The sequence below is a fragment of the Mytilus edulis genome, chromosome 9, assembly GCF_963676685.1.
Source record: "Mytilus edulis chromosome 9, xbMytEdul2.2, whole genome shotgun sequence".
NCBI lineage: Eukaryota > Metazoa > Mollusca > Bivalvia > Mytilida > Mytilidae > Mytilus > Mytilus edulis.
The window spans coordinates 14,511,527-14,531,986 of record NC_092352.1 but is presented as its reverse complement, the minus strand read 5'-3'; the positions used below and the strand labels follow the sequence as shown (position 1 = coordinate 14,531,986).

The 20,460-nt window shown below is 32.8% G+C and overlaps 2 protein-coding genes across 2 annotated transcripts; one reads left to right on the top strand and one right to left on the bottom strand.

The window, feature by feature from the left end:
* The first annotated feature begins 1,153 nt into the window (after window positions 1-1,153).
* On the top strand, window positions 1,154-8,432 carry LOC139489541 (ubiquitin-conjugating enzyme E2-17 kDa-like). The gene is made up of 6 exons (XM_071276054.1): window positions 1,154-1,294; window positions 3,122-3,185; window positions 4,228-4,259; window positions 4,772-4,849; window positions 6,749-6,854; window positions 7,695-8,432. The coding sequence occupies exons 1-6, from the start codon at window positions 1,271-1,273 to the stop codon at window positions 7,832-7,834; spliced, it is 444 nt and encodes a 147-aa protein (XP_071132155.1). The 5' UTR covers window positions 1,154-1,270; the 3' UTR covers window positions 7,835-8,432.
* Window positions 8,433-12,392: 3,960 nt separating this feature from the next.
* Window positions 12,393-19,308, bottom strand: LOC139487686 (uncharacterized). The gene is made up of 4 exons (XM_071272656.1): window positions 19,031-19,308; window positions 16,415-16,617; window positions 15,610-15,790; window positions 12,393-14,395 (listed from the first exon to the last, which is right to left on the bottom strand). Exons 1-4 carry the CDS (start codon window positions 19,263-19,265, stop codon window positions 12,510-12,512), a joined length of 2,505 nt encoding a protein of 834 aa, XP_071128757.1. The 5' UTR covers window positions 19,266-19,308; the 3' UTR covers window positions 12,393-12,509.
* Between the last annotated feature and the right edge of the window lie 1,152 nt (window positions 19,309-20,460).

Below are 20,460 nucleotides of genomic sequence, written 5' to 3'. Positions count from 1 at the left end.
ATGCACGTTTGTGTAATTAAGTTTGAGATTCCAATGAGCATAATCTATGAATGTATGTAAACTATAATTGGTAAATTGTTTATGAATATTTACATTAAATCAGTTGAAAGTGCTGACTATAAGATATGGGTTTTGTCCGTTGTTGAATGACTCTCAGTTTGATAGTTGTCTTATTGGCACTCACGTCGCATTTCCGCTTATTTTATGAACAGAGATACATAAATTGGTTCCGTCGGTTGACTAATACACATTGAGTGAAGCTTAATACAAACGGATTACAGTACTTTGAAGAGATACTCTAAATCATAAGACGAGCCATTCGGCATTTTGACAAGTTATAATTTTTCCTCAGTACCGTCACGGAATGAACTGATTTCGGACCGAAATGATCCTGATCTATTTGCTACCTGATTGTTTATTTTCCAAAGATGTCTGACAGATTGTCTAAAATAGCCGTTCTCTGGTAGATGCTCGACTACAAATATTACAGAGATAAATGAAAGTCAGCAACCCTATTTCAGAGGCGGATTTAGGGGGGGGAGGGGGCCCGCCCCCCCCCCCCCCCCCGTTTGGGAAAAAAATTTGGTTGCTTATATAGGGAATCACTGAAGCCTGACTGGAGCGGCCCCCTCTTAGGTCAGTCAGTGGGCCCCCACTTATAAAAATTTCTTGATCCGCCACCGTGTATTTTTCAATTACTTTCTAAATATGATTTTATAAAAAAAAAAATTAAATAATTTTGCAGTATTGTTCTCCGCAGTAATGATTTATTAGAACAGAGACATATAATAAAATATCATATCTCCGGATTAGAATAATATTATAATTGTATTGATAAGTTTATACATCTAGTATGCCTTGAGTGACTAGTAGTCTCAGTTTCACGTGTGCACATGTTTATCGTCAGTATTTATTGGTGACATAATGTGATTGAACTAGAAAGAACAAAGAGGGACAAGTACTATATATACCATGGTTTTTACGAGTTAACATATTTAAACAAACGAATCCGAAGGATGAGTTTGTTTAAATATGTTAATGAGTAAGACACATGGTATATAAAATTTATAAGTCTTAACTTGAGATTGTATACTATGTCTTGGATTTGACTATTCTATTCAGAGTTTTCTACATCTGAAATTACAAAAATCCGGATTTTTTAAAATTCTATTTCCGATACGTTCCGTAATTAGTTTCAGATAAAAATAAAAATATCGACAAAGATCACTGAGAACAAAGTCAAAACAAAACAACTCATAACTGTAAACAGATGGCTCTAAAACGTTTGAATAAGGTATATTAACATATAATCCCTACAGGAGAGGCGAATTCATGTTTGAAAACATACTATAGCTTAGTAATTTCCCCAAAATAATGTAGTTTCTATGACTAGGTAATGGCAGATCATTCTCGATTGATTAGCATACGTCACTGAACTCGGTCGTCACGATCACGGAAGTTTTAATATTACGACTCATTGTTTGAATAAGAACAAATGGCGAAATTAGACAAAATAATATATTCACAAGATGGAATAAATGGATATAAATTTTCATAAAAGTGTTCCCCACCTTTAGTAATGGATGACATTTTTGTCAACATACTTGCAATTGGAATGATTTACATTTTTCGTTTTAAGTTAATTTTGTAGTTATGGTCTGAACCTACTAATTACAATCAAAGGTATGAGTTAGACATTGTGTTAATAGTGCTATTAATAGAACGTTTAAAGCATACATGTACCTGACAGTCTACACCAAAAAACTTTTTCAACTACTAGTCCGAAGACCAATAATATTCTGACATTTTTCTTATTGGCCCAAACAAAGTTTTGCAAAAACTTACTAGTCCGAATGAAATTTTACCAGTCTGGGGCATCGGACTAGTGGCTAACCGTGTAGACTGGTACCAAGGCAAAACATTTATGGTATGCGCCCCTGTTGTGAAAGAGAAGTCTGTAAGCCAGCAGAGAGATTTTACCAAATGAAATTTCATTGGAATCTCTCCTTATCACTGCTGTTGCTGCTAGATATATGGCACATTATGTGATTTTACATAATAAATAATGATAGATAAGCTTTATTTGGACGCAGCATAGTAAACTAAACCAGGACATACATGTATTGACCTTTAACAAATCCGGGTCTGTTCGTGCCCAATCACGTTTGGGTCTATTCATGTTTGCCCCCTTTCACGTTCGCACCCTACATGTTCGCATCAAAAGTCTGTTCGCACCCTACACATTTGTGCCCAAATTTTATTAAATTATCATACATGTATACTTTGAAATACAAATCGTACATTGTATCTTCATTACTTTTTTTTGTAAAACATAACAATAGTCAAAATTTTATTGGTTTTGTGTTAAGTAATTTGTAAACAAGTTTTTGAAAGTTTATTGCTATAAATATTTTTTTTAGTCATCATATTGTCATACTTGTCCAAACACACATGAAATCAAAGGAGACAAGCTGTTAAAAAAATTATATTTCTTGTTTTTTATTTAATATCTTCAAAGTTTTAGGCATACCAATTAAGCTAGATATATGCAGTTATGTACACCAAAGCAAGTTAAAAGACTTAAAACAACAATCATGATATTTTAACACTAAAAAATAACACCAAATTAGGCTGTGTATAAATACCAATTAGCAGTAATCATACATAATTAACATTTAATAATTCATCAAATTGATGATAAATAAAATATATGATGAATTCCAGAGACATGTGTATATATATGTCTCTAATAATTCAACTGAAATTCTAATACAAATTGGGTGCAAAAGTGTAGGGTGCGAACGATCTTCGAGGGCGAACATGCAGAGTGCGAAAGTATATTGGGCGTGAACGGACCTGATGCCCCTTCAAACCACTATATCCACAATGTGATGGTAGCTAATATTGCCAAGTCCAGTAAAGAAAGAGCTCTGTATTTAGTACATGTATTGATATTTTTTTTTCAAGGCTGCAGTATTATACACAATTCATTTTATTTAACATGTTTTAAGAAATCATTTATTACATATGCATGATATGCATGTATTAAGGAATAAAAACAAAATGTACATTTGCAAAATTTTTCATTGATAATTAAGCCAATAATTATATTTTTTTGCAGGAGTTACAAGATATAACAACAGACCCCCCACCAGGTTGCTCTGCAGGACCAGTAGGAGATGATTGTAAGTATTATGAAAAAAACTAGAGGCTGAATCAGAATAAAGTTGATTGGAGGGCATTTCATCTTCTGTTGTGTTGTAATACTTCACAAGATACTACAATAAATTACAATATGAAACTTAAATATCTTGCTCTTTGTACAATAAACATTAATAAAAGTATATCATAAGAACAAACTACATGTACAGATATCAGTTGAAAAAGACCAAACTCAGCAGATCAATACATAGCAAAAGAAAAAACTAAACAAGAACACAAAAGATGCAATGTACAGATCTCAAAGTACTTGCAGTTACTGAAAGCTAGGTCGAAGGCTTTAACAACTAATTAAAAAAAATCATGTATCTAAGACCAACATCATTTTTTATTGGAATGTGAAAACATCCAAATGCATCTTCCTTTTAGTATTACAAATTTGTTTTTGGTCATGGAGTATAATCTTAGTTTATAGGAGTTAGATATATAGACCCATAAAAAGCTTATTTGGCTTAAAACAAAACAAACTTGATACTTAAAATTTGCCAGCAAAAAAAAGACAGCAGAAAAAGTGTATTTGTTTATTTTATTATTGTTATCTTGGCATATTTTATATAATGGTTTTTATGGTGGATACAATACGGTTTAATATTTAGGGCCTAATTTAGGCCTTCAAGCTGGTCTTCTCTAATAGAAAAGTCTTTTCTTGTAGGCTTAAGGTAGAGTTTAAATATTAAAGTACTGATCCTGATTTTGGGATTCACTGAACACGTAAAATGTGACGGTATGAAACCGTACATTCTCAGGTGTTTTGTGAAACCAGTACATTCTCAGGTGTTTTGTGAAACCAGTTCATTCTTGGGTGTATTTTGGTAAAGGTAAGATAGTTAACCATGACAATACATTGATAAAAAAAACTTGAAAGTTTCAGTGGTATTGTTTCAAAGGATATAAATAAGACCTTCATTATTATTGTTTAACTAATGTAAAGCAATATACCATACACTATATGAAAATTAAATATGTAACTAATTTATAATCTATGTATTTATTTTGTTTTTGTTTTAGTATTCAAATGGGAAGCATCATTAACAGGTCCAGTAAGTATTTTTACAAACTATTTTGCAGCATACATGTACATAGAAATGTAAATCTTTGTAATCTGCTGTTTCACGTTTAAAATTTTAAATGAAATATACTGGATATAAAAATTGTACCACATAGATATCATACACACCGTTTTTGTTTATTCTGAAGCATACTAAAAGCTTGAAAACATCTGATTTTACAGTAATCTAGAGTCTGTCACAGTATTCTCAAATCTCAAGCAGACATATATATGAAGAAGAGCTTACAAAATAGGAAGTATTCCGTCAGAATTTTCTTTTTACCATACGAAAATTAGGTGTAACAACTAGTGTGAAATGGCTATTGCTTTAAAGAAAATCTCTTTATTTAATTTTAAAGGCTCATTTACTATTAATCATGTTTATTGACATTAAATAACTTCCGTTGTTATCAAACAATATGATATGAGATTTGATGAAGAGTTGATCAGATTGATACAGCCACAGGTAAGACCGATTACTATAAGTTTTATGTATAATTTCAGGAAGACAGTCCGTATAAAGATGGCATATTTTTCCTCTCAGTACAATTCCCTACAGATTATCCTTTTAAGCCACCAAAAGTAAGTGCAATCATTACATAACAGTGTGTAATACTGTAGCCACATTACAAAATGTTTGTACTATATGTTTATACAAGTTCTTGGATATTTGTATATTTATTTGTTTTAATTTGTGAAGTTCAGAAGTCATTTTAGAAAATGTTGAAGGGTTTTCTCAATGTTTTGAATGTTGATTTGAAATTAAGTTTTACTATTTGTTCATGTTCATGTGTCAAATGCCATGAATCACAATATGATAAATGGATCAATGATTAACTGTTACAGCTTGTTAAGTTTTTAAAATATATATATAGTATATGTATATTCATGATTGATGTCAATGGAAATGATGAAAGTAATGTGTTTGGTACACAAATTTAGACTTTTTAGCAGTGCTGCACCGTTGTTCAGGGAAGCAAATGATTCTTTTTATAGGAAGCACTTTACAATAAATAATAATCCTTTATGACCCTCAGTTGGGCTTTCAGTTCTATCCTATGAAAACATCCTCCTCCCTCAGGGCTCACACTACTTCAGAATTATAGGGAGAAGTGACTTCTCTTTTTGAAACTGATAGGGAGAAGTGGTGAGATTTGAAAGAGAAGTGCTCATTCGCGCGGGTGCGCTACAATGTTTGGATTTTACAATAGTATAAAGGGCCATATGTAAATAATGTTCTTTTTATGTTGTTCAATTCATATGAGTAAAAAATTACAATTAAAGTAACATTTGAAATTAAAAGTTGTTTAAGTTTTACTAAGGTTCTTGTGAGAAACTACCAACTAAATATCTAGCACTAAAAAAAAAAAAATATTTTAAAAAATGTAAAGAAATTATATCAATTACAATTTAATTAAAAATTATCTTGTGTATGAAATTCAGTGTTTCTCATAAAAAAAATATCAAAGTTATTAAGCTGGGCCATAATATATTGATATTAGTATAATAGTTTCAGAGTTAAGCAACTTTAATCAATAGTTTGAAACATTCATAAAAAATATAGGGAATTATATACACCAATCAATTAGATGTAACCAAAAGTCTCTTAATGCGTGTGGGATGCGTAATTTTTCCCTTTGGGATCAATATTCTTCTGTCAGCTGTTCCATCCGTGCGTCCGTAGTAATTATTGTAAAAGTACGGATTTCGGTCATAGCTGGTCCGGTTCAGATCCGTAGTTTAGAAATCGGTCAATGGCGGACGAATGCAAGAAAATTTACAAAAATAAACGATGTTTGACAAGTTATTTGGAAAGGAACATGACGGTTTTAATGCAATAAATGGATTAAACATTAACTGGAGGCAACTTTTATCACGTTTAAATGAAGTAACAAACTTATTTTGCCGCCGAAATTTAGGTTGATGTACGTTTTCGAGTAACAAGCACTGGAACTTGCGAAAATGCACGAAGTGATAAAAAGTTGTATTTTTATCAAATAACCTGATACACACTGCGAAGACAATGTTTCAACCTCTTTTCTAAAGATAATGAATAGTTTATGTCTGAATTTCTTTAATTATCAGTAAAAAATTGATGTTTCATCAACTTGGTAAAAATTGAAAATGTCCGATGACGGAAGCGACTGAAAGCGACTTTCGTCAAGAACAGGGCGACGTGTTTTCGCTTTTGGGGGTCGGGGAAAGCGAAGTGACGGTCGGGAGGGCGACTTCTTCGCCCAAGTCGCCTGGTAGCGTGAGCCCTGCCTCCCTATCCAAAGAAGATGGTGACATCTATCAACTTCTACAAAAAGTGTTGTGCCACCTCATGAATTTAGACCTTTGTCAAGTAGCCAAAAAATTCTAATCATACCAACCTGTTTGTTTATTATCTTAAAATTTATGACTCAATATTAAGTCCTAGCTAGGTCAGGCAGTTCAAATAAATGTACATTTTATTATGAATTTCTTCTATATTTTCAGGTAGGATTTAAAACAAAGATATATCATCCAAACATAAATAGTAGTGGAGCCATATGCCTAGATATTCTAAGATCTCAATGGTCGCCAGCATTAACAGTATCAAAAAGTAAGTCAAGTGCTATTTTACAAAAAGTTAACTCTTTTCATTACATTTCAATGTAGTGTGCAGGCTTTAAAAATTTGACTATTTTTTTCAATGGAATAATTCAATGTTCAGCTCAGTATGTCTTTTCATTCACAATGGTTGCATAAAACATAAAGAAATATTTACTGAGTGAAATTCCTTGCATCCCATTATATCTGACATTCACTGTTTATTATGATTGAATATGATGTGTGTATTACTTTTTTGGACATTTACAATTATCAATGTAAACTTAGTTGAACAAGGTGAAACATATAAATAAATACTTTTAGGTGGTGATTTCATCTGGTTTCCAGCTACATGCATACAAAAACATTTAGAATTTTTTTTCTCAAGAAAATCCAAAGGTCATTTTGGGGAGAAATTCTGTAAAGATTTTAGTGGCATGCAGAAGAATTTCTTACAGTCCCAATAGTAATTTGACAAGTCTGGGCTAGTGGGTGTGGCTAAGCATTAATATGAGTTGAAAATAGAAAACTTGGTCTTCTTCTTTTCACTGTTTATGATGTCCATAGTATGTTTATAGATATAAGAAGATGTGGTATGAGCGCCAATGAGACAACTCGCCATCCAAGTAAAAAAGTGTAGAAGTAAACCATTATAGGCCAAGGTATAGTCTTGGCTCACACTGAAAAGCAAGCTATAAAGGGCCCAAAAAATTACTAGTGTATGTATATACTTTTAGTACAATTAAAATTGATTGAATGTATGCACTAGAATAGTAATAAATCTCCATATGCTGTTTAAGCATAAGTAAAAATTAAGAAAAATGTGTAGCAAAGTTTAGTTATTTCTTTTCAGTTTTATTGTCACTGCATGCCTTAATGTCAGAACCAAACCCAGACGATCCGTTAATGCCTGATATAGCCAAGTTATTCAAGACTGATAGGAAAAAATACATGCAGAATGCTCGGGAATGGACCAGAAAATATGCTACCTGAACAGATTTCACATCTAATAAATAACTGTGATAATTTATTTTAATGAATCTGACTAAAAATGTTTACGACAAATCATCATGTGTTTGAGAAATATTGTATACCCCCCTTTTTTACAAAAAATTAAGATGCAAATGTTTTGGTTTTTCATTTTGTTTTGTTTGTTTTAGTAATACATTTGTAAAATCTGCCATTTCTCATTTGTACTTAGTGTGAACATTTATATTGGATATAAAGATAGGGAATTCATTTATTTTATGACTGTTTATTTCCGTAAACATGAGCTTTATTAGAATAAATCCTTTGTGACAAAATAAAAAAGAGAAAACTTTTCTATAAGTAATGGTTGTATAACTTATTTATACATATCAAATATTTACATCTTTTTTGGTTCATATTTTTGCCTTGTTTAATTATGTTTTCTACAAGTAGACAATTTGATCCAGTGCCAGTTATACTATTGGACAGTTTAATGAATACACCATATATATGTTATACTTGTTGTAAATATTGTGGTATGAAGTCATTTAAAACAGTATTCTGATACTTATATTCACAATAGATATCAATGTACATTAAAATTAAAAAAATCTTTTCTAAATCTTGTGACTGAATAGACCATGATGCAGTCCTAAACAACTTTTGCCTGCTTATTTTTGGCTCATCTAGGCCCCTTTCTCACCACTTGGTGTCCATTGTTGTTGTATTCTATAAATTTATCATTGGGGTATCTAGATTAAAAAAAGATATATCCAATGATCCTACCTGCTAAGGCTAAAAATAGAACATATGGGTTAAAATAAAAGTTTCTTCTATAACTGGATTTATTATTATTTTTTGGATACCAATTTCCGTGGATTTGTGGGTACAGGTGAACCAGATAATTAAATGTTCAAGGAATGACAAAATTTTCTACAGGTTTGTATGTAGATTTCATCAAAACCACGAATTAAATATCCACGAACATGCATGTTTTCCCAAATCCACGAAAATTGGTACCCATGAAATTAAATGAATCCACAGTATTATCTTGAAAACAGCTACAGACTGAGAAACTCTGATTGGGGCAGAATGTACATCAAACTTAAAACTGGAAGGACGACTTATAGGAGTGACTATCCTTAATTGTTGAATTTTACTGTACTTGTTTTCATTGAAGCTTCATTAAGATTTAAAAGCGTTTAATACAAAAACTTTATTTTTCCCATCACAGGGAAGGAAAACACTTGATATTTCATTAAGAATTTATAGACAGACCAAACATTCAAGAATGATAGCCATAGTGTGTGTGTCAATCTATTCTATGTCTAAAAAAGTAAAAAAAATATAATGGAACAGGTATTCATGGACATTTGATAAATAAATATTTTATGAATTTGTTCAGACTATACTTAATGCACAGGAATGACTGGTATAAATACAAGGAGTTGTCAGGCATACCTTGATGAGATAACACCCCAAAGACAAAAAACTCTTAAAATCATCTACAGCGCAACACACTGTCTCTCACCAATAAATTAGTATCTATACAATATACAAAGATATAATTTGCCATGAGTACAGAACAGTTGTGAATAAAATTAAATAGAAACATCATAGATCTGTCGTTGACACAAAATTCTCATAATAATAAAAACTACTGTTTGCCTGCATTGCTGAAAAAAAAACCAAACACAGAAAAAACAGCGAAATAACTGGTACTTCTAACTTAAAATGATCTTATTGTTGTTCATCCAAAGAAAAAAAAGAACAGAAGCAGTGATTAAAGGAAACAAATACAATTACAAATTTCACCAATAAATAAACAGCCAGAGAGAGTGATTTGAGGGACAATTTTTGAACTTGTTAACTTGGTGTTTTGTTTTTAATGTTAGAAATGTAATTAGTCCCCTACCAACTTATTTGGTTTGTACTCAGTTTGTCTGTCCATCTATTAGTTTTCCACTTTTTTTCTTCGTGCTTGGAGATATTTGATTTGATATCAGGTGTTTTGTTTTATCATAAGCTACAGATCAAGTTCGTATATTGTTCCTGTCAGATGATTTGATGCACAAGCACAACATTTGATGTGGTTAAACCAGTTTATTATACTTGAGCACACTTGCAAGCACAATATTTGATGTGGTTAAACCAGTTTCACATGAGCACACTCACAAGTACAACATATGTTGATAAACCAGTTTTACTTTAGCAATCTCACAATCCCATTATTTGATGTGGTTAAACCAGTTTTACTTCATCATACTAACAAGTGCAACATTTGATGTTAAACCGGTTATACTTCAGTAATCTCACCGGTGCAATATTTGATACGAATAAACCTGTTTCACTTGAACAAACTCACAGCTCAACATTTGATGTGGATAAAACAGTTTTACATGAGCACACTCTTAAGCACACCATTTCATGTGGTTAAAACAGTTTTACTTGAGCACACTCACAAACCGAACATTTTATGTGGTTAAACCAGTTTTATTTGAGCACAAGCATAACATTTGATGGTGTTAAACCGGTTATACTTCAGTAATCTCACATGTGTAACATTTGATGCGAATAAACCAGTTTTACTTAGCACAATCAGTGTATATAATATTTAGTCCTGGTATCTATGATGAGTTTATTTACAACCACTGGGTCGATGCCACTGCTGGTAGAGATTTATTTCCCCGAGGGTATCACAAGCCCAGTAGTCAGCACTTTTTGTACTGACATGAATTATCATTGATATTGTTATATTTATAAATTAACTGTTTACAAAATTTTGATTTTTTTTGAAATACTAAGGCTTTTCTACCTCAGGCATAGATTACCTTATCTGTATATGGCAACAATTTTAGGAATTTTGGATCTCAATGCTCTTTAACTTCGTACTTAATTTGCCCCTTTTTTTACTTTTTTGGATTCCAGCGTCACTGATGAGTCTTTTGTAGATGAAACGCGTGTCTGGCGTGTATATAAAATTTAGTCCTGGTATCTATGATGAGTTTATTTACAACCACTGGGTGGATGCCATTGCTGGTGGAGATTTATTTCCCTGAGGGTATCACAAGCCCAGTAGTCAGCACTTTTTGTACTGACATGAATTATCATTGATATTGTTATATTTATAAATTAACTGTTTACAAAATTTTGATTTTTTTGAAATACTAAGGCTTTTCTACCTCAGGCATAGATTACCTTATCTGTATTTGGCAACAATTTTAGGAATTTTGGATCTCAATGCTCTTCAACTTCGTACTTTATTTGCCCCTTTTTTTACTTTTTTGGATTCGAGATTCACTGATGAGTCTTTTGTAGATGAAACGCGCGTCTGGCGTGTATATAAAATTTAGTCCTGGTATCTATGATGAGTTTATTCACAACCCCAACACTTCATGTGGTTAAAACAGTTATCTTTGAACACACTCACAAGCCCAACATTTGATATGGTTAAACCAGTTTAACTTCAGCACAACATTTGATGTGGTTAAACACGTTTTACTTGAGCAAACTCACAAGCCCAATATTTGATGAGGATAAACCAGTTTTACTAAAGCACTATCACACAAGCACACCATTTGATGTGGTTAAACTAGTTTTATTTGAGCAATCTCACAAGCACAACATTTGATGTGGTTAAACCAGTTTTACTTGAGAACCCCCACAAGCACAACATTTGATGAGGATAAACTAGTTTTACTTGAGCACATCATACAAACACTACATTTCATGTGGATAAACCAGTTTTACTTGAGCACACTCACAAGCACAACATTTGAGGTGGTTAAACCAGTTTTACTTAAGCACATTCACAAGCACAACATTTGATGTTTATAAACTAATTTAACTTGAGCACACTCACAAGCACAACATTTGATGTGGTTAAACCAGTTTCATTTGAGCACACTCACAAGTATAATATTTGATGGTATGAAACCGGTTATACTTCAGTAATCTCACAGATGCAACATTTGATGCGAATAAACCAGTTTTACTTAAGCACAATCACAAGCCCAACACTTCATGTGGTTAAAACAGTTTTACTTGAGCACACTCACAAACACAACATTTGATGTGGTTATACTAGTTTTACTTCAGCACAACATTTGATGCGGTTCAACAAGATTTACTTGAACAATCACAAGCACAACATTTGATGTTGATAAACCAGTTTTACTTGAGCTCACTCATATATACGTCATTTGAGGTGGTTAAACCAGTTTTACTTGAACACTCACAAGCACAACATTTGATGTTAATAAACCAGTTTTACTTGAGCACAATCACAAGCACAACATTTGGTGTGGTTAAAAGTTTTACTTGATCCATTCACAAGCACAACATTCGATGTGGTTAAACCAGTTTTACTTAAGCACATTCACAAGCACAACATTTGAGGTGGTTAAACCAGTTTTACTTGAGCACAATCATCCTCTTTCTGCATATCTAGACCAAATGTCGTAAAACTAAAACATAAAATCAAAACGCACAACAGGACGCCATCTAACTTTAACAAGAAAAAATAACGGCACATATATATAGTTTAGGAAGCATGTTATGCTTGTATATAAATATGAAAACAAAACTTTAATTCAATTTAATAACAATATTTGTATATCACTTAAAAAACGAATACAATGTAATTATATTTTTTTTCTCCTAAATATCTATTTCGGGTTTCCGACCATAAAGTTTGAAATTAATCTTGTTTCATCTTGAAAACAGATTTTCTGGTGAACGTGATGGTCATAGAAGTCTTGGAATAATAATCCGAAACTACCTGTTCCTTCCTAACAACAAAGTCATCTAAAGCTTTAAGAACTTTTGCTGTGAAATCGAGCATTGATACTGTAGCAAACGAAACGTTTTCTCCCTGGTTCAATGGTGGAGCTTTGTGATTTAAAAAATCAAACTTCTTTAATGTTCCGATTGGTGGTAAATCTTCTTTGTGTTCTTCCATAGGTAACTTCATTAACCGCGCAAATATACCCCTCCTTCTACCACCTTTCTTTTGTGATGTGAATTTGTTTACCACTTTTTGAATTTTGTAGTATTTTTTTAGTACTTCAATGAATGACGGCTCCTTCTTTTTAATTTGTTTCCCTCTTAACTTTTCGAAACTGTATTTTAAATCCAGCTTTTTAGTATCAAACAATTCCTTTTCTGGTTCTTCGTCTGTTTCAGTTTCAGGAGATGGGACTTCCAATTTCTTTGGAAGAGTTTTTTTCAAAGGGGATGGCTTCTTAGATTTCGTTTCTTTTATTGACTTTTTTTTAGTCATTAACTTATTTTTTACTATTAATGGAGATGAAAGTGTAGATATGGTCATTTTTGTCTCGTTTTTTTGAGGCGTTATATTTTCAACAGTTTCCGCCTCTTCTTCATGGAGAAGTTCTGTGAGTGTTCCTGACGCAGAAGTCAGAAAAACTAGAGGGATGTCAGATTCAACAGACGATCCTCGTCTGAGCAAATCAAAATCATATAATGTAGACTCATATTCAAAAGAAACAGACCTTTCACGTTCATCTTCATCCGAAAATGCAGTAAAGCGTCTGCTCGGCGACCTTTTTCTTAACCCTTGTTGTTGATCTATTACCCATCTTTCGCAAGCTTTTGAGTCTGTCACGCCACCTACTTCTTCAGCAAATCCTATGGTATTTTGCCTATATTTTAATTGTCCTTGTTTTATACCAATTGGCGGCAATTTGTTGTAATCGTCCGGGTTCATCTCTTCTGTTAATGTTTTATTAGATCTTTTACTTCTCAATGCCTCCCTTTGGATATTGTAACGTTTTGCTACCTTCTTGGACATTTGTTTAGCTCGTCGAAATCTTGGATCGTACTTTTCTTCTTCTTCTAGGATATGTAGAAATTCTTCAAATGTTGGAACTCGCGGTGGTATTCTTAGGACTCTTTTCGTATTTGCGTATAGGCTAAAATCTATTTCTTTGTACTTCGGCAAACCTTGATGGTGCTTCTGCCAGTCTACTTCTATGGCTTTTTTCTCCTCGCGCATTTTCTGTTTTTCTTTGAGTTTCGATCTTAGCTTATCTTCAACATTCAAATCTTCTGTTAGAGCTTTTGTTATGTTTTCTCCTAAATAGAATTCTTGGCCAGTGTCGAATGTTTCCAAAGTTTTGACATCATCTACCACCTGCACATCTAACCCATCACCAAACACATCATTTTCAGTACAGCCAAATTTTGCCAAGTTGCGCACTCTTGCTTTCATTTTATATTCATTATCCGGACTGCTTTGATTGGACTTCGGGTCATCACGTGGGATCTGTGGTATGATTTCTACATTTGGTTTGTCCGATGCATTACCAGTTGTAGTTTTTTCTGACCTGCTGTCTCCATTATTTCGAGTTTCCTGGTCATTCCAGTTCCTAATAGTATTTTTTATGTCATCTGGGTCATTCTTTACACAGCCAGTTTTTACCATGTACTCTAACCGTCTAGAAATATCATTCATTTCCTCTTTGTTTTCAGATGATACAAACATAGAATTTCTTTTGAAGGAGTGTGATGAATATGGGTCGAAATTGTAATGGAATATACTCTGCTTCCTTTTCCTTGACCGAGCTAATAAAAGAAATAAAATGTGAAAGATGTAAAAAAAAAAAAAACCCAATATATATAAAAATATTTACTAAACTAGCATGTCCTCTATAAAAATCAAATACATTTGAAATGTTATTGTGTGTTTCTTTCTTTCATGTAAACATGAAAACCCTATTTTGAGCTTTTCGCCAATGACAATACAAAATAAGGAGATGTGTTATGATGACCAACAAGACAACTATCCACCACATACCGCCGATATAGGATGATGTAAAGCCCTACCGAGTGACAGGCAGTCACCATATAGATCTAGAATTTAAAAGAAACATGCAATACGAAAAAATAGTAAGGCCTAATGAACCTCATAAGAATATGATACAGATTCTCAAAACTAAAACCAAGTTTATCCGACTGTCTGGCTACTATATTCATATTGCTTATAGACTGGAGTCGAAAAAAGTTAAATCGCAAAATAGATCAACTTCCACTGAAATTCAAAAGGTCACCGATTGTAAAAGGCCAAATCCAATATGCGACACACCCACCACCTTGGTGATGTGCATATAAATCTTATAAGTTTAACCAATAAGATCAAAACTAGAACTGTGTAAAAGGACACATTCAATATGCGTCACACCACCTTGGTGATGTGCATCTAAATTTTATAAGTATAACCAAGGATGTCAAATCTAGAACTGTGAGTGAGTTCGCAAAATGATATACTATTGCGATACTATTTCCACATATTGCAGTATTGATAGTACAGAGTTGCCCTGACGAGGTACATGGACCAAAACCGGACAGGGCGATCCCTAATTACCCTCCTAAAAATGTGTTTGTTCTTTTTAAGGAATATTTTTTTTAAATAATCAAGGAAACATATATACATTTTGCCGTTAATCCACCTCTAATTTGCGTCTGAAAAATAAATAAATTCTCGGAGCGAAAATTAAAAATAAACCTTGAGAAATGCAATAGATGTAAAATCGACTAACCATAACATTTTGCTGATTGGTCGGCCTAACGTCTACAGACAAAGCAAACATAACAAGCAAAGCAATGAACAGCTTTTGCGAAAGGAATGGCACATACTTCTGCACTAACGCTAAATATGCTGATTCCTTTGATTTAGAATTCAATAAACCTTTTTACCAAAACGTTCTCTTAGACAATCTTATTTCCAACATATTCTAAAATGTGATTTTATTATATAAAAAATATCAATATATACTAACAGAGAATTTGCATTGTGGCAAAATCGTCTGATTCCTCCTCGTCCTCCTCTGTGATAGTGTGAAATGTGGAATCAGTTGTTGTCTCGTGTGGTGAAGAGGGCTTGTCTTTAGACTTCTTCTCGGTTTTTCGTCCATAATACGTAAATTCTAATAACAAGGTTTCCTCTATTAGTGTACACCCCTATAAGAAGATATTGATAAAATAAAACAGAATCTGAAAAAATATTTTGTAAATTGTATTAACTCGCTATTTGGTATTAGTGCCGGCTTATATGGTTGATCTAGTTTAGTTCTTGTTGATGTTTTTACATTTCAGAGTTGTCTTTAAACAATCTCGCTAAGCTTAAGATTAAGATAACAGTTTCAAATTTGCACTAAAATCAGTAACCTATAAAGTCTATAGTTTTAGCCGTTTTCTTGTAGGTCCATTTGCACAGGCACTTGTCTCAGGATTTTCCCCCTTTATACCTTAATATTAAGGTATATAGGGGAAAAAATCTGAGACAAGTGCCTGTGTCCATTTGGGATCGAATGAAGTCGGCTCAATTAACATTATTAGTCATTTCTGTTCAATTATAAAACAATTGGCGAATCTTTCTAAGTTCATGATACAATAATTCATGTTTTTATGTGAACCAAATAGATAAAATACTCTCGAGAGCATATGTTTGTATTGTTATATGTGAACCTAATAAAAATAAACTTTCTGCCAAATTCGTATTCTATGGATCAATGATGTCCCCTTCTTTTTCACCTTGCTAAACAAATCTACCATATCAGAAATCATATATAACTTCAACAATACCTGTTCTTCATTGGATAGTTTATAACAGCCTCGTCTTTCTCGTTGGTTCCTAGCGAAAGCAAATGTATTATGATGTCCTATGATGTTTGTCTTCTCCAGGACATACAGAGCTGTGATGAGGTAGTCCAACAGTTGACCTTCGAGTATCCGTATAGAACAGCCATGGGACCATTTGTCAGAATACAGGAAATCCCAGAACTCTTCTGAAAAATCAAATCAGAGATATTGAAGTTTAAATAGTGTAGCTATTATAATCTGATAGTTATTTTTCTTAAATATATGTATTCAAAGTATGGAACATTTTCACCATGATATCCGCTTAAACTGGGGTTACATTTCAATCCTGGTATCTATGATGAGTTTATCATTGGGTTCTGGGATGGGCTTAGAGAATGGAGAATAATGATAAAAAAATATTGGAAAGAATGAGCATGAAGTATAAAGAATAGAAACTAATGGAGTGTAAAAGTACTGGCATAAAGAGTAACTTTAGAAAATAAACGAATCAGTTAAACAAAAGTGATTACAGAAATTAAGGATGTACAGCACACATAAATCAGCTTTATAATTATGGAAAATTCCAATAGCAAAATCATTTCCATGAGAATTTTATAGAATAACGGTTATTTTTAACGATAAAGAAAAATGCCCTCAGATTTAAAGAATTATATGGAAATTAATTAAGAACCCCCATCCAAACCCTCGTCGTCAGTTATATGAAAGCAGAAAATGTATACAGATTTTAAAAGGAGCATGCATGAATTTCAAAAAGAGAACAAGATTCGATTACAGAAAGAAAATAAAAGTTTAAAGCAAAATGTACTTACGAAAAGAAGAATACACAACCAACGGTTTCATCATAATACATTTAAGAATTTGAGTAGTATAACTTTCTCGATCGTTGAAATATGACAATAAAAATCATCTGTATACGGATATAGACTTCACGTCATTAAGTTTAAGTAACATGCAAATATAAACTTCATTCTACTTGACACGCACATTGTTAGGTAAAGAAGATGAAAGAATTGAAAATGGCAATCATGTCTGTTCTGACATTTTATAATTGATTTAAGTGTAAAGATATCTTTAAATTATTTACTTCTGCCAAGAAAATTCCTAATAACAAACATATATATTTCGTCAAAAATGATAAATCAATAATTTCATATATTATTTGAAAGATATTAATGACATTAATATTTTTGTAAATAAAGAATGGGGGCATATAACTGCTATATATTTTATAGGTCCAAACTAACTAATGATATTGTCTAACATCCACGAACACCACAGATTACCACTGCTGATGTGATATCAGTTTCCATTTTCAATTCATTGAAGTTGGTTTTTGTTACAAGGTTAACAACACTAAGGTCATGTTGACCTTAAAAAGTTTCGACTGTTCTGTTTATGTCTATGATTTCGGTCCTCACACAGATTCATGTATTTGGCTTCAAAAGCTCTTGCTTCATTGAATGTATCTGTAAAATTTTTGGTAAATGCACAACGTTTGGTTATGCCAAAGCTTTAATATAAAGTAAGGGTTATGCTCATTGTTTCAGGTCTTGGTAATTGCATTGGCATGAATACTTATAGATATATCTTATTATCTAGATATAGTATCTTATAATTCGGATGAAAAATCGTCTTCCCTTTGATAAATTTCAGCATCAAAAATAGTATCAGAGTAACGGTAACAGTATTTAAATTTTAGACGGGTATTTGCTGAGTTTGGTCACACACTGAGATACATAACAGTCCATGAACAAGACTGTTATTCAATGGATCCAAAGGAAGCCTAAAACTTAGGTAATCTTTTATTGCTGAAACACACTCTATTGATAGTTTGCTGTTCGGTTTGAGCCACTGAAGACTCCGGGTTGAAAGCCGTACTGTAACCTATAATGGTTTACTTTTACACTTTGTTACTTGGATGGCGAGTTGTCTCATTGGCACTCATACCACATCTTCTAATTAAGTTCTAAGTATTGGTACTGGCAGCTAAGACAATTTACAGTTTATTCATTTTATCACAGTTATATAGTACGTACATCGATCATTTTTACCTTTCTCATGCAGTAGAGAAAACAGTCCTATATAAGTTGGAGCAGATAAATTTGCAGTTATATTTTTAATTACCATTTACGGTTCTTCACGTGAGGATCCTCTCTCGATTATCACTCTGATATGCCTATCATACAGAGATGATTTTGATCGACCTAGAAGTAATACTAATGCCATGTCGTCTTCTACATGTGTTAAATACTCCCCACTGGACGATAACCAACTAGCAATCAACCAATCAATATAATGTCAAATGTGTCTAGTTTGAGAAGTCATTGAAGTAGCTTTTCAAGTGGAACTGAGTCGAAGACTAGTATGACAATGAAATTGAGAATTGAAACTGGAAAAGTGTCAGCGACAATACTGAACATGACAAAAGAGCAGACAATCCAAGGCCTCCAATGCCGCAATGTCTGTTTAAAGTTATACATAATTTTTTCTTCCTTTTTTACAGTATTTAGTTTTGTTATTTCATTAATGTTTACCCTATGTATACAGTATTTATGATGCTATTAATATGATAAAGTTTCAAATTCACGATTTACTAACCTACGGTGACATCCTGGAATGTTGTTAACTCGTCTGAAAAATACTGCTCACAACCAACACTTGACTGCAATAATTTCACAAATTTACTCAACTGCTCTGGTTGACTGAATCCTTTTAAAGTGTCTTTCCTTTCTAGGAATGGGTTAATCTTAAACCACAGACGCTTGACGTTATTATTCAACACAACTCGAGCTTTACTAAACAAAACATCGTGTACCTCATTCGGACAGGCCATTCTCCAAAACGGTAACGTCAAGCAATCACCACGGCTACATTGTGACGCCAGATTCGTAGGGATCGAAGAAATTCACCACGGCTTATATACAGCTACTGTAGAGTATAGAAGATTTGTTAGCATAGTCAGACACAAAGACAAGACAGTCTGTTTTGGGGCTACGATTTTCATAAATTATTTCATATACATGGGGCTGTTTTTTCGTTCTTTCTTTACCCACATAGTCTTAAATACTTTAAGGCAAAGATGAACCTTTGCCATTAAAAATATTCCCTTCCGAAACTGCCAAATCCATACCCATAACAAACAAACATCACATAGATATTTATTGTTTGTTTGTTGTTTTTTTTTGTTTTGTTTTTTTTTTGGGGGGGGGGGGGGGGGTTATAGTTTATAATTTATTTCATGTTCGGTGAACTAACATGCTCGCAATGTATCAGACAAATATTCGGAACATGCATTGTCAATATCGACAATTTAAACAGTTTAACGAAAAGAAACGTGCCAGATTTGTCTGACACCATTGAATCTATATCGACGGCTAATATTTGCTATGACACATATAGAAAAGGTGCATATTGAAACTACATTGTGTCTTGGACCCGAAACTACTATATAGATGTGTTATATAAGCTTGGACATACCTCGGATCTCATGCTTCAAAAAGCTTAATTAGCATAGCAAACATCTTGTAGGTATCGTGAGCCAAGTCAATGAGAAAAGTTTTAGTTGTAGTGTTGTAGACAATTATATTTTACAAACTTCCAATTTCACGACTCATACAAAAATATACAATCAGCTATCTGACAACACTGTTTTGTTCATTTGACAAAAGCATGCAATAAAAAATGAGAATGGAAATGGGGAATGTGTTAAGAAGACAATAACCTGACCAAAGAGCAGAAAAGGATGTCGATTGATTGATTGATTTTTGTAATGTCCAGTGACAAATATTTCATGCATGTTCAGGACGGAAAAGGAAATCAAAAACACCTTTATCTGCTTAGCTGCTTAGTTTGATTTTAATTTTAACTGGTTTCAATGATGTACCTGCTTTACAAGGTTGAGTTCAACATTAGTTATCGAGATAATAAAATAATTGAGATATCATGTTTACAAAACTTATTTGACAGATAAGCTTGTTTGAGCTTTGATTCATGGTTTTCTTTGCTGTTTAAATATCTGCTTAATATAC

Excerpts from the sequence above, each read along its gene's own strand:
- LOC139489541 (XM_071276054.1), top strand. The coding sequence starts at position 1,271 with ATGGCTCTAAAACGTTTGAATAAG. Across the intron at positions 3,186-4,227 it reads AGGACCAGTAGGAGATGATT|TATTCAAATGGGAAGCATCA; the intron begins GTAAGTATTATG and ends TTTTTGTTTTAG. Across the intron at positions 4,260-4,771 it reads AAGCATCATTAACAGGTCCA|GAAGACAGTCCGTATAAAGA; the intron begins GTAAGTATTTTT and ends GTATAATTTCAG.
- LOC139487686 (XM_071272656.1), bottom strand. The coding sequence starts at position 19,265 with ATGGCCTGTCCGAATGAGGTACACGATGTTTTGTTTAGTAAAGCTCGA. Across the intron at positions 16,618-19,030 it reads ATTCCAGGATGTCACCGTAG|AAGAGTTCTGGGATTTCCTG; the intron begins GTTAGTAAATCG and ends TTGATTTTTCAG. Across the intron at positions 14,396-15,609 it reads TGCCACAATGCAAATTCTCT|CTCGGTCAAGGAAAAGGAAG; the intron begins GTTAGTATATAT and ends TTCTTTTATTAG.